Raw genomic sequence first — 12,759 nt, forward strand, 5'->3', positions numbered from 1 at the left:
ACACACGTCAGTCTCCCCCGCTTCCACGAATGTACTGTCCTCACAAGGGGATAGGGGGCCTGGGTCTGATTCTTGGCCTGAAATGGGAGAATGGGGTCGATAATGGGGTTTGAAATAGATAAATGGAGTCCTTAATTGGCGAGTGAGGTTGATAACAGGGTTTGAAATAGGTAAACTGAGTCCGGCATTGGTGAGTGGAGATGATAATTGGGTCTGAAACTGGTGAGCGGAGTTGATAATTGGGTGTGAAATTGGTGAGTGGAGCAGATTATTGGGTCAAATTAGTGAGTGGGGATGATAATTGGGTCTGAAATTGGTGAGTTGGGCTGATAATTGGGTCTGAAATTGGTGAGTGGGGCTGATAAATGGGTCTGAAATTTATGAATGGGGTTGATATTAGGGTCTTGAATTAATGAATGGGGTTGATAATTGGGTTCGAAATTGATGACTGGGGTTTGAAATTGATGAATGGGGTTGATAATGAATGTCTGAAATTGATGAATGGGGTTGATAATGAATGTCTGAAATTGATGAATGGGGTTTGAAATTGATGAATGGGGTTGATAATGAATGTCTGAAATTGATGAATGGGGTTGATAATGAATGTCTGAAATTGATGAATGGGGTTGATAATGAATGTCTGAAATTGATGAATGGGGTTGATAATGAATGTCTGAAATTGATGACTGGGGTTTGACATTGATGAATGGGGTTGATATTACTGGGATTGTATTTGTGTAACCCCTTCAGTAGTGACGTCATTTTTACTGTATCCTTGCTATCATCAAGCGATTTTATTACTTCTAGGAGAGATTTTGTGGACTGATGGGGTTAGATAGGGGAGACCGGGTCTAGTTGTGACATTTTTTAAAAAAATTTTCTTATTGCATCATAAGTTATTGATATGCATGTTATAGAATCCAAATATGTCCATAATTATTCTATTGCCATTAACATGTGAATACAGGCGTAATGGCATATTGGATGTAGTGTACGGTGAGTAAAATTAACTTATATCACTATCATGCATTCAGTTACTCATCACAAACTCTTGTCATGCAGCTAGTGAATCATTCTGGTGTGCAACTGCTATCATTCAGTTACTCCACCACCGTCACCAGCACTCACTGAATCACTCACTTATTCCATTTTCACCATTAATAGGTAGACAGAGATAGATATAAATAGCTTTATTAATGTTGACAGACTGATTGACTGATATAGATATATAGATGAAGGAATAAATTGATAGTTTGAAACAGATAGATGTAGATAGATATATTAGGGAGATAGATAGATAGATAGATTGACTGACAGATAAACTGACAGATAAACATAGATACTGCCTAGATCTACATAAGATTACCTTTACCAACACCGTTTATTAACCAGTATGTTACTTTTACGGTACACTGTACTGATCTGCAACACTTTTATATGATTATTATCCATAACTCGTTTGAGTGCTGCCTCCATGACAGGGTGTTTTCCATGGGTAATTCCAGGCATGGTTGAAGTGATTAGCTGAAGATATTGGGATAATTTAGTACAGCTGTTCATGAATGGGGTAAATTGATATTGTGACAACTAACCCATAACAACAAAACCCAACACTGGTGTTCTGTACACTTGGCCATTTTATATTTATACAAATGACGCCACCACCATAAACCTTTGCTAATTTCATAGTCTTTTCACATATATGGTTCCACACACCAGGTGACTCAGCTGCATCAACATGTGGCTTTGATATATCAAAATAACTTTGATCAAGGAAAAAAAAAATGACAGTTAAAATATCCATTTTTTCTCTTAGCTCTTACTCAAGCAACGCATTCAAGTTGCCACTTTGACTCTATCTATGCATGAAAGCTGCATAACATGGCGACGACCACTCCCTCATATATAGACTAATTATGGAGATATTGAGGGTGTAACAATTTGGACATGTAACAGCTATAGACCCGGTCTCCCCTACAGCCTTCATTAACCCCCTCACTAAATTTAATCGTCTGGTGTTAACGAGTAATCATCATCATCATCATCATCAGTGTGTGTGTGTGTGTGTGTGTGTGTGTGTGTGTGTGTGTGTACTAACCTGTGTGTGTAGGTGGTGCGGGTGGCGTCCTACTGTCCACCGGGATCACCTGCTGACGATTACTCCTGCTCTCGCTCTCGTGTGTAATCTTGCCGGTCTCCTGCAGGCCAGCGCTGTCACACCTTTGACCCTGAAGAAGATGGATGCCAGTGTTATAGTTCGTTTATTTTAACCTGACAAAGACACCCAACTCCTTGCAGCTCAATTGAAGACCGAGTGTAGTCAGAGTGGAGGGCCAATTTAAGTAGTAACCAAGTAGACCTGAGGAAGATAAAGGTCGGAGTTATAGCTGTGGTAATACCGTAGTTATACGTAGTGCTTTGTCCTCGCACCCAACGAAATACGGAAAAAATAGACCTGCTCAAACGGTGTATGTTGCAATCAACATCGAGCGATGTACGAAGGGTGATCAGAAAGTAATGACAGTTCGTGCTATAACATGAAAACCTTGAATGATGGGAGGTAGGGGAGCAAGGAGAGTGCAGAGTTGCCTGTCCTTACGAGTTTGAACTTGTCGCCGTATGCCTGACTTTTCTTGTTTTATTGTTGTGAGTGAATGCTTCACTCTTGTTTTTGCTCTCTGGCCAGAAACATGGATTACTCGAAAGAAGGCTGCAGGTTCTACATTTTTACGAGGTGGAAACTGGGAAAGAAAGCAACAGAGATTCGAGGGGAATTATTACAAGTTTATCCAGACACTACTCCTTCCCTGGAAACTGTTTCCCGCTGGATTCGTGCTTTCACAGCAGGAAAAACTGAATTGAAAGATGAACAACGCTCTGGACGCCCCCGGACATCCGTGACCGAAGCAACAACTGTCCGTGCACAGTCCATCATTGACGAGGATCCAACTGTAACTCTTAGGTTCTTAGCCTTGGAGCTTGATATCAGTTATGGGAGTGCATATGACATCGTTCATGAACAATTACACCTGAGGAAGAAGTGTTGTCGATGGATACCCCATTTGTTGACTGATGAGCAAAAGGCTGAACGGGTGAGGATTTGTCGTGTCTGGCTTGCTGAATTTGAACCAAATGGTCCAAAACGGTTCTCAGATGTTGCTACTGAAGATGAGTGTTGGATTTCATTCTTCACAACGTGTGACAAGCAGTCAAACATGGTGTGGTTGGGCGATGAAGACCCTCGACCTCAGATTTTGAAGGAAGGATTTCGCAGCCGGAAGTGCCTTTTCACCATCTTTTTCAATTCTCAAGGACCAATATGCGTGGATGTGATGCCTGAAAAGTCCACTATCACAGCCCAATACTACACAGACCAGGTCCTTCCACAAGTCTTGGAACACAAGGCCAACACCGCACCAACCCGCCGTCGGTCTCGCCTTTTGCTGCACCACGACAATGCTGCACCCCACAAAGCTTGCCTCACTATGCAGTACCTGGAACAACAAGGTATAACTCTGCTCCCCCACCCACCCTACTCCCCTGACCTGGCTCCCTGTGACTTTTGGTTGTTTCCAAAAATTAAATCTGCCATCGCTGGGAAGCAATTTCATCGCATCCAAGACTTGGCACGGACCGTCAATTCAGAACTCCGAAGTATACCGTCTTCAGAGTACCACGCTTGCTTCATGAAGTGGAGAAAGAGAATGGAACGCTGCATAGAGGTTGGAGGGGAGTACTTTGAAGGAATGTGAGTCATAGTTTGATAGTTCTTCATGCTAATAAAAGTTTATGGACTCACTGTCATTTCTTTCTAATCACCCCTCGTAGTTCACAGTTCTTGGGTAAACAGAGCTGGCAGCTACTATACAGTTACGTTATGCGAGGAATTCAGCTTTTCATTTACCTAATCAGTGTTTATTTGTGACTTTTTTGTAATATAAGATTTATATGTTTTAAATTCAATTGTGTGCATTTCGACCTGGCTACTCAGTGCCATATACAGTATATGTGATAGCTAAATTTATCCTTGTTAATTCCCATCATTTTTTTAAACATCTCTGTCAGGTCTGCCCTTACTCGTTCCCTTTCCACTGAGTGCAAATTAACCTGTTGTAGCCTCTCCTGGCTAGGTTGATTTTCAATATTATTTAACAATTATTCTTCTCAGGACAATTTCAAGTGAGTTTATATTAATAGTATAGCAAGATGACCAAAGGTGTACTGCGTAATTCAGATTCGGTCTAGCCACAGCAAGGTAAAGTCAGACTTAAGGAAGGAAAGTGAAAGGGTGTGAGTAAGGGTGAAAGATGTATGGGATGTAAGGATGGATGTAAGGGAGAGGAAAGTATGTGTGGTAGAGAGGAAAAGATATGTGTGGGAGAGACGAAGGATCGTGTGGGAGTGAGGAAAATATGTGTGAGAGGAAAGGATGTGCGGGAGGGAGGAAAGGATGTGTGGGAGGGAGTGTGTGGGAGAGAGGAAAAGATGTGTGGGAGGGCGGAAAGGACGTGTAGGAGGGAAGAAAATAAGTTGATGTTGGAGGAAGGAACTGGAACTAACCTGAGTGTTGGTGCTTGCAGTGGTGTTAATAAGGCTGGTGAGGGCATTAACACTGTGCTGGTTGTCAGTGACCTTGGCCAGTACCTGGGCCATGGTGTCCGCCAGGGCACAGCTGCTACAATTCTGCACCGCCTTGGCCATCTGGTCAGCCACAACCTCCTCCAGGCTGGTCACAGTCACAAGGTCGGCCATGGCCTCCCTCACCTGGCGACTGGCGGCGGAGGCCATGGTGAAACTTTGGCCTTCATCTCCACTATCTGCTGGTGTGTGGCCAACGGAGCCATTTGCCTGACCAACGCCGCCTCACTGGTTGCCACCCTCTGTTCCACCTCCTCCACCTTCTCTTCCACTCCATCTATCTTCTGCTGCAGCTCTTGTAGTTTCTGCTTCACTTCCTCTGTATTCTGTTGCATATATTTCCTTTCTTCACTCAGTAATATTTTCATCTTCCTTACCACCTCATTTGTGATGACGTCCGTCGTGAAGATAGGTGTTTCTACTTCCATCACATCTAGTGGGTCCTCCGACACCGTCATAATTATCATCATCATCATCGTCACCAGCACGACAAACATTCGAATCATGCTATTCATTCTCGCAGTTAAGAGATTACAGAATATTAATGTATTGCAACCATCCACCACTACCACAACTACTGCCACCAGTATTCACTGCGATAACTCCCCTCACCACAGTCGTCCCATACCTACCACACCTCAATTCTACAACAAGTACCAACCACAGCCACCACCACTGACCACAACCACCACAATTGCTTTCAACAATATTCACCACTACTGCCACCACAGCTGTCTGCCACAACTGCCACAGTTACCACCAGCAGTATTACAGCCAACTCCAACCACACATTCACGACCAAAACTACCACTACTTCCTCCTGCTACCACAATTCCTAGTCACCACCAACTGCTACCACTGTTGCCAACCACCGCAACGACCACTACCTCACACTCCGGCTGCCTTAACAAGACTGATCTAGGAACTCTGGCCATGCTGAGATCTATCTAGTTTCTTCGTGTGTGTGTGTGTGTGTGTGTGTGTGTGTGTGTGTGTGAGAGAGAGAGAGAGAGAGAGAGAGAGGAAATGCTAATGAGGAAGGTCTGTGTGTGTGTGTGTGTGTGTGCGCGTGTGTGTGTGCATTTATAACGTTTTTTTATTCTTTCTATCTGTAGGCGGTTATGTTCAGCTTAGGAGGGTCCTGTGGGGTTGGAGAGGTTAGTGAAGGATGGATAGCAAAAAGAATAATGATACAATTGATGATATGAGAATAGTGAAGCATTCTTTCGGTGCAATAAATAGAATTCTGAACTAAGAGACAGACAGCCTTGTTGACAGATAAAAGGTAGATAAATAGAACGACGGACAGACACATATCCATACCAACATAGATAGATAGGTAGACGGATAGATAGAAAGCCAGACAAGACAAACAGCCAGCAAAACTTTTCCTCCTCTTCATATTATTCTCGTGAAGCTGAAGGATTAGATTACTGTGTATGTTAAGAGCTCGTACACACACACACACACACACACACACACACACACACACACACACACACACACACACACACACACACACACACACACACACACACACACACTCTCTCTCTCTCTCTCTCTCTCTCTCTCTCAGGGAAGGCTAGGGGATGGTGTCATGTTCTGTTCTAGATGAATTGTGTGTGTGTGTGTGTGTGTGTGTGTGTTCTGTCTGAGACGTTTATGTATCTAGTTTCGGACAAAGGCAGTGTTGTGGTGATGTGGACTACGTGGTGTGTGTGTGTGTGTGTGTGTGTGTGTGTGTGTGTGTGTGTGTGTGTGTGTGTGTGTGTGTGTGTGTGTGTACGCGCCCTTGTTGATATAGCATTTTCACTCCTTTAGGGTCAAGAGTGGGACGCCTTCATGTGGTGGCACTGATATGACTGAGCGGCCCAACTGCCTGGTTATACAAACGTCCTTTCACTTATTTCCGGAAAGGAGGATGATGAGCCTGGGATTGGAAGTTCTACTGCTGTCACCACTACTACTGCTACTACTACTACTACTACTACTACTACTACTACTACTACTACTACTACTTCTGCTACTACTACTACTATTACTACTTCTGCTACTACTACTACTACTACTACTACCATCCCAGGGCACCCAACACAGTGGCGAAGGGATGAATGATGCTTAGGTCTGAAGAGATTAGGAATAAAACACATAAAGTGAAATTTTGTGGTAATTTAATAAATCGAATAGGATCAAAAGAAGCTTATTTTTGACAATCAGTTTATGGCACAGTTATGGATATGAGATGTTAGAGCTGGTTTGTTTACATCTGACAGAACTACGCCACTCCTGCAAATTTACTATGGAGTTGTGGTTGCATGAAATTTGATAAGTCGCCATGGTTACTAGTCAAATTTATCCTCAGTCTGACTACACATGGCTGCAAGGGGTTATAGATTTTTGTCAGATGAAAGCAAACTGGGTATAGTAGCCTGCATGTCACTTTTCAGAACGCAGTCAGCAACGCGTTGGAGAAGGGAAACACACCTTGCCCTTATCTTGAGTTTCAGAAAATCTCAGAACCTTGGTCTATCCACGTCTTGCGACTTCCATAATAAGAATACCGTACTTATTTAGAGACAAACGGAAGGAGTGCTAGAAGTTTTTCCAAGTCGGCCAGAATATCATGCTTTGCCTGCATCTTTGCTATCTCCATAAGAATACTTGAATTTGGCTTCGTATTATTTATTTATTTATTTACTTTTGAAGGGAACAAGCTTGCAAGTTTCTGGCCTTTGTTTTCTTCTTCTTTACATAAAAAAAAGGGGGGGGGGAAATGACGTATCAAAAACCTTTCATCTCCCTACAGCTTCCTTATCATACCATGTCTCCCGACAATCTCGTCATCTAATTATCATGACAGCCTCCTCCTCTTATTATATCTACAGCCTCCTCATCGAATCATCTCTCTACAGCTTCCTTATCTTATTATCCCTCTCCCTGCAGCCTCCTCATCGTATCATCTCTCTACAGCTTCCTTATCTTATTGTCTCTCTCCCTACAGCCTCCTCATCAGCTGTATAGCATCAATGAACTTCACGACGCGGGGGTAGTTCACGTGGCGCCAGGGTCCTCGCTCGGGTATCTGTCCGCTACGGGTGCAGGATTGACAGCAATGGTAGGCCAGGGTGTGAATCCGGCATTTGCGGAACCGTACAGCTGCTGCACAGACGTCGAACTCCGGACGCCTGCCGACGAAGGTACTGTCCTCGCAGGGGGTCATCTCTCTTTGGTCCTCTGTGTCTGGAAGTGAGGTGGTGTGGGAGATGTTATTTGATTTAAGTTAGTCATGTAATTAGACTTCTTTTACTCTCACTCGGCCTAAAATTGATACTCATTTTACTCTAACTTGGCCTACAATTGATACTTCTTTTACTCTAACTTGGCCCAAAATTGATGAGAGTACTGTTCTCGCAAGGGGTCATCTCCCGCTGGTCCTCTGTGTCTGGAAGTGATAGGTGGAGTGGGAGATGTGATTGGATTTAAGTTAGTCTTGTAGTTATACTCCTTTTACTCTCACGGCCTAAAATTGCTCTCTCCCCATCTGGAGTGTGAGTTGTAGCAAGAAGTTAACACCAGAAATTGCCGCTAGTCACGTTGTACGTTTGTATGTTTGTATTTATGTATGTATGCATGTGTGTGTATGTATGTATATGTATGTATGTATGTGTTTATGTATGTATGTTATATATAAATGTATGTATGCATGTATGTATGTACTTACCCATGACTGTGTACGCTGGTGTGGTGGTTGGTGGTGGTGGTGGTGGTGGTCGTGTGTAGTTAAGAATCTCCCCCAGTGCCATATTCATCTCCAACACAGCCGCCTGCACCTCACTCACACTGGCTCCAAGCATTGCGTTCTCCGTTCCTCTCTCCGTGGCCAGTCGCTCGATCTCCTGGCTCAGGCTTTCACACACCTGGACGTGGGAGGGAGATGGAGATAATAGATAGAGAGGTAGATAGATTGATTATACATGGATGGATAGATTGATTGATTGATTGATTATTGAGGGATAGATTGGAAGGTTGGTAGAGAGAGAGAGAGAGAGAGAGAGAGAGAGAGAGAGAGAGAGAGAGAGATGTAATGGGGTCTATAAATGCCAGCGCTGCCCAAAACTCTCTCTCTCTAACTTAACCTAAAATTGCCTTCTTTCCATCCTGAAATCTGGGTTACAGCAATAGACTGACTCCAGAGTATGATGGTATACTCTGTTCACATTAACTTGTCCTAATATTGCCATCCATCCATCGTAAATGTCGAGTTCTAACAGCAGACTAACTGAGATACGGTGCTAGTTACGAAGAACGCTATGGAAAGACTGTAGAACCGTACTATTGCCTTATTTTGCCAATGAGCTACGGGGAATAGGCTGCAAAAGGACGGAGATCTAGGCCAAGTTAAAGAACTCCAGTACTCACGAAGAGATACTATGGAAGGGATGTAGAGCCGCAGCTTTACCTTTTTTTCTGCCACTGGACTACGATGAATAATATGCATATGGAAGAAAATCTGGGCCAGGTTAGCGTAAAAGCACTATAGTAGGGAAAAACAAGGAACACTGTGCACAAAAATGAACGTGAGATTTCTGTAGGTAAGGACAAGGGACGATCATTCACAGGCTATTACCGTACTGAAACCTGGAAAAAAAAAAGTCCATATATATATTTTTTTCGTTTTCCTTTATTATTATTATTATTATTATTATTATTATTATTATTATTAATATTTTAGTTCTGCATTGAGGGAGACGGAGTAATCTGAGTGCTGGTGTGGGCAAGGGTGTTCACACTTCTGGTGTGGGACGGAAGGGAAGATGTGTGAGAGGAAGGGAAGGAAATAGTGTGGGAGGGAGAGAAGGAAGTGAGGACGGATGGAAGGATGTGTGGGACAGAGGGAAGGATGGGTAGGAGGGAGAGAAAGAAGTGTGGGAGGGAGGGAAAGGGTGTGGGAAGGAGAGAATGATGTGTGAAAAGGAGAATGAAATGTGGGAGGGAGGGAAGGGTGTGTGGGAGGAGTGAAATCATGTGAGAGGAGGAAGTATATGTGTGGGAGGAAGAGAAGGAAGTGTGGGACGGAAGAAAAAGACGTTAGAGGGAGGGACGGATGTGTGGGAGGGAAGTGATACTAACCTGCGTGTTGTTGTTGGTGGTGATGATGTGTGTCCAGATTGTGCTGGGTGTCGGTGTGTGTAAGGATGGCAGGGGGTGCGGTGGGGTATTGAAGGAGACGGGTGTGGGAGGGAGGAAAGAATGGTGAAAGAATGTAAGAGGTAGGAATTAACATCGATGTTGATGTCTGTGGTGAGGTTTTTCTCTTGTGATGGTGTACACGTTGTCCTGGGTGAGAGGAAAGGTGTGAAATACGAGGGAAGGAACTAACTAGCTAACTAACCAACCTGGGTGTTGGTGCTGGAGGTGTTGCTGAAAAGGTCCTCAAGGTAATTGACTATTTGCTGGTTGTCAGTGACCTTGGCCAGCACCTGGGCCATGGTGTCCGCCAGGCTGCAGCTACTACATTCCTGCACCACCTCGGCTATCTGGCCAGCCACAACCTCCTCCAGCCTGGCCACCGTCACAAGGTCGGCCATGGCCTCCGTTATTTGCCCATTGGTTGAAGAGATCATGGTGGAAATTTTGGCCTTCGTCTCCACCAGCTGTTGGTGTGTGGCTAGCGTGGCCAGCTGCCTGGCCAACGCCGTCTCACTGGCCGCCACCTTCTGTTCTACCGCCTCACTAGCTGCCGCTACTTTTTGCCTCACCGACACCCCATTCTGCTCCACTGCTGCCTCCACTAACCCCACCTTCTCAACCACCGCTGACACCTGCTCTTCCACTAACCCTACCTTCTCAACCACCGCTGACACCTGCTGTTCCACTAACCCCACCTTCTCAACCATCGCTGACACCTGCTCTTCCACTAACCCTACCTTCTCAACCACTGCTGACACCTGCTCTTCCACTAACCCCACCTTCTCCTTCACGAGTTCTATATTCTTTTGCAGTGCGTCAGTGTTCTGTTGGCCTGCGTCTACCTTCTGCTCCATTGCCACTATCTTCTGCTGCACCTCTTCCAGTTTCTGCATCACATCTTCCTGCAACAGTTCCTTCATCTCCGTCATCATGCGGGTCACGATGTCGTCCGTAGGGAAGTACGGGGCGTCTACTTCCACCACGTCGAATCTATTTCCCGACGCCATCGTTATCATCGCTACTAGCAGGACCAACATCCTTACCACACCAGACATCTTGACAAGTGAGATTTAAAAAAAAAAAAAGTAGTGCCCCGAATCTGTTGCCGCCTCAACTGTAGCACTTTTACCAACTCGCACCACCACAGCTATCACAACAACAACCGCCTCTATCCGCCAGTACTGACTCCTACACAACCACAGCTACAACCAGCTTTATCCACCAGTACTGCTACCACAACTGCCACCACCAGTATCCACCAGTACTGACTCCTACCACCACAGCTGCACAACTTCCCACCTTGACTGCCTCACGAAGACTGAACTGCAAGTGGGAAGTTAGGAACCCGCCTTGCTTAGAGAGAGAGAGAGAGAGAGAGAGAGAGCACTTGTGTGTGTGTGTGTGTGTGTGTGTGTGTGTGTGTGTGTGTGTGTGCAGCGATACAATATAATGTAATCATCACATTATCTCTGTGTACATATGCATTTGCTTACCTTAAATGTATGTTTATCTTAAATATACAGTATATCTGTTCGTAAGTACGCCAATTTGTCTGCCTATTAAAAATGTGATAGTATCAGTATTCGACTGAGGGTTGCCGGTACAATGGAAAGTAGACTCGTAGATATTAAATTTTTCCGGGTTCTCTCACCAGCAGCTCATCATCGAGCTGGGCCGGGAGCTCCATTTTCTTGTAGTCTAACACAAAATCATTGTGATGCGCTAAGTTCAGGGTGGCCGTATCCCAGAAGACTGAGCGACGTTGGGGCGAATTGTTTGCGACCACCCTTCACGGGATTGCGAGGATTGGTAGTAGATAGGTAGTAGATAACTTCATTTAGTACTTGGAAGGGGCACCTACATGGTGCTGATGGAAGTGTTGAAAGCCCACATGTATGCGACATATTGTTCTTGTGGTGACGTTCCATCTTGGTAAGGTTGTGGCTGTTCCAGCCTATTATGATATCTTTTCTGTTTTGTGTCCATTGCAATATGACGGCACCGATGCCACGTTTGGATGCGTCAGCGTAAAGGCAGAATGGGAGGAAGCAGGTGAGATCTGCAACGTTAAGGACATTGGTGAGGGTGAAAAACAGGGTACGGAAGGCATACAGATAGGATACGAACCAGGGTCACCAATGAAGGTGAAGTGTCAGGCCGATGTTGGTGAACTCCTGGCGAGCCGCTAGACTTGCAAGGGCCATGTCTAATATCCATGTCGGAACGGACAGTGGTGTAGTCCAGACCTGTTCTTTCGTTAACTATGATTGGGTCAGTATGAACTTCTGACGCTCCGTCGCGCACTTTGACTTCTTGGTACACCGTAGTCAGGACCGAGCCTAAGGGGACCCCGCGTTAGGGAGCTAGGGTAATCTACTCGAGCCTTGTTCAAGTACAGTACACACAACAACACATGGCAACATAACTCCTAACACCACAGTGCAATTTTAAAGAGAACTGCAACGATTATAATTGTCGTGTGAAATCTTAAAAAGTCAATAGTGTTTGTTTATATTGTTATATTTTGATTTTTTTCTACTGTACTTGAATTAAATATGTTAATTAATTATAGAACAGCGTAGAAATTGATGTATGTGAAAAGCTTAAAAAGGCAGTCATGTAAATATATACGTGTAACAGCTTTTAAATATCTATAAACCTGAAAATTTTTAACAATATCATGTGATTAAATTACTATATTAAATCTTTATGCACATGCACATCTCTGTTGCAAAATATATTGTAGCCCTATTTCGGACTTTAATGTTTTACATACATAAATCTAGGTAATCAGGACCTACGAATAGCCTACAGATATACCCTGCACTGACAAAAATGATATGATACAAGTAAAGCTTGTTACTTTTGCCAGTAGTACACATTTTGATCTACATATTTTGTAATCTAGGCATATTTGGTTTGTTTACTTGT

At 44.2% G+C, this 12,759-nt stretch overlaps 2 protein-coding genes across 5 annotated transcripts in view; both read right to left on the reverse strand.

Moving 5' to 3' along the window:
* LOC145416621 (uncharacterized) overlaps nt 1–5,476 on the reverse strand; it is a 6,684-nt gene extending 1,208 nt beyond the window's left edge. Inside the window, exons 1-3 of the mRNA XM_080285554.1 lie at nt 4,561–5,476; nt 2,099–2,228; nt 1–77 (exon numbers count right to left, since the gene is read on the reverse strand). The exon at nt 1–77 is cut by the window's left edge and continues 1,208 nt beyond it. Coding sequence (XP_080141680.1) covers nt 1–77; nt 2,099–2,228; nt 4,561–4,788 — 435 coding nt within the window. The 5' untranslated portion in view covers nt 4,789–5,476. The remainder of the gene's footprint in view (nt 78–2,098; nt 2,229–4,560) is intronic.
* Nucleotides 5,477–7,327: 1,851 nt separating this feature from the next.
* On the reverse strand, nt 7,328–11,127 carry LOC145416615 (uncharacterized). Of its 4 annotated transcripts, none has more exons than XR_013900308.1 (4): nt 10,035–11,127; nt 8,360–8,555; nt 7,583–7,878; nt 7,328–7,524 (listed from the first exon to the last, which is right to left on the reverse strand). XR_013900308.1 is itself a non-coding variant. In XM_080285548.1 (4 exons), the coding sequence occupies exons 1-4, from the start codon at nt 10,881–10,883 to the stop codon at nt 7,634–7,636; spliced, it is 1,164 nt and encodes a 387-aa protein (XP_080141674.1). In that variant the 5' UTR covers nt 10,884–11,127; the 3' UTR covers nt 7,328–7,633. The 4 variants fall into 4 exon arrangements, 3 of the variants coding, with proteins under 3 accessions (XP_080141674.1, XP_080141673.1, XP_080141672.1); XM_080285548.1 differs by having other exon boundaries at nt 7,328–7,878; nt 10,035–10,460; nt 10,587–11,127; XM_080285547.1 differs by having other exon boundaries at nt 7,328–7,878; nt 10,035–10,502; nt 10,587–11,127.
* Between the last annotated feature and the right edge of the window lie 1,632 nt (nt 11,128–12,759).

Source organism: Coenobita brevimanus, chromosome 107, assembly GCF_032717465.1.
Source record: "Coenobita brevimanus isolate Jiangsu-jjx chromosome 107, ASM3271746v2, whole genome shotgun sequence".
Classification (NCBI taxonomy): Eukaryota; Metazoa; Arthropoda; class Malacostraca; order Decapoda; family Coenobitidae; genus Coenobita; species Coenobita brevimanus.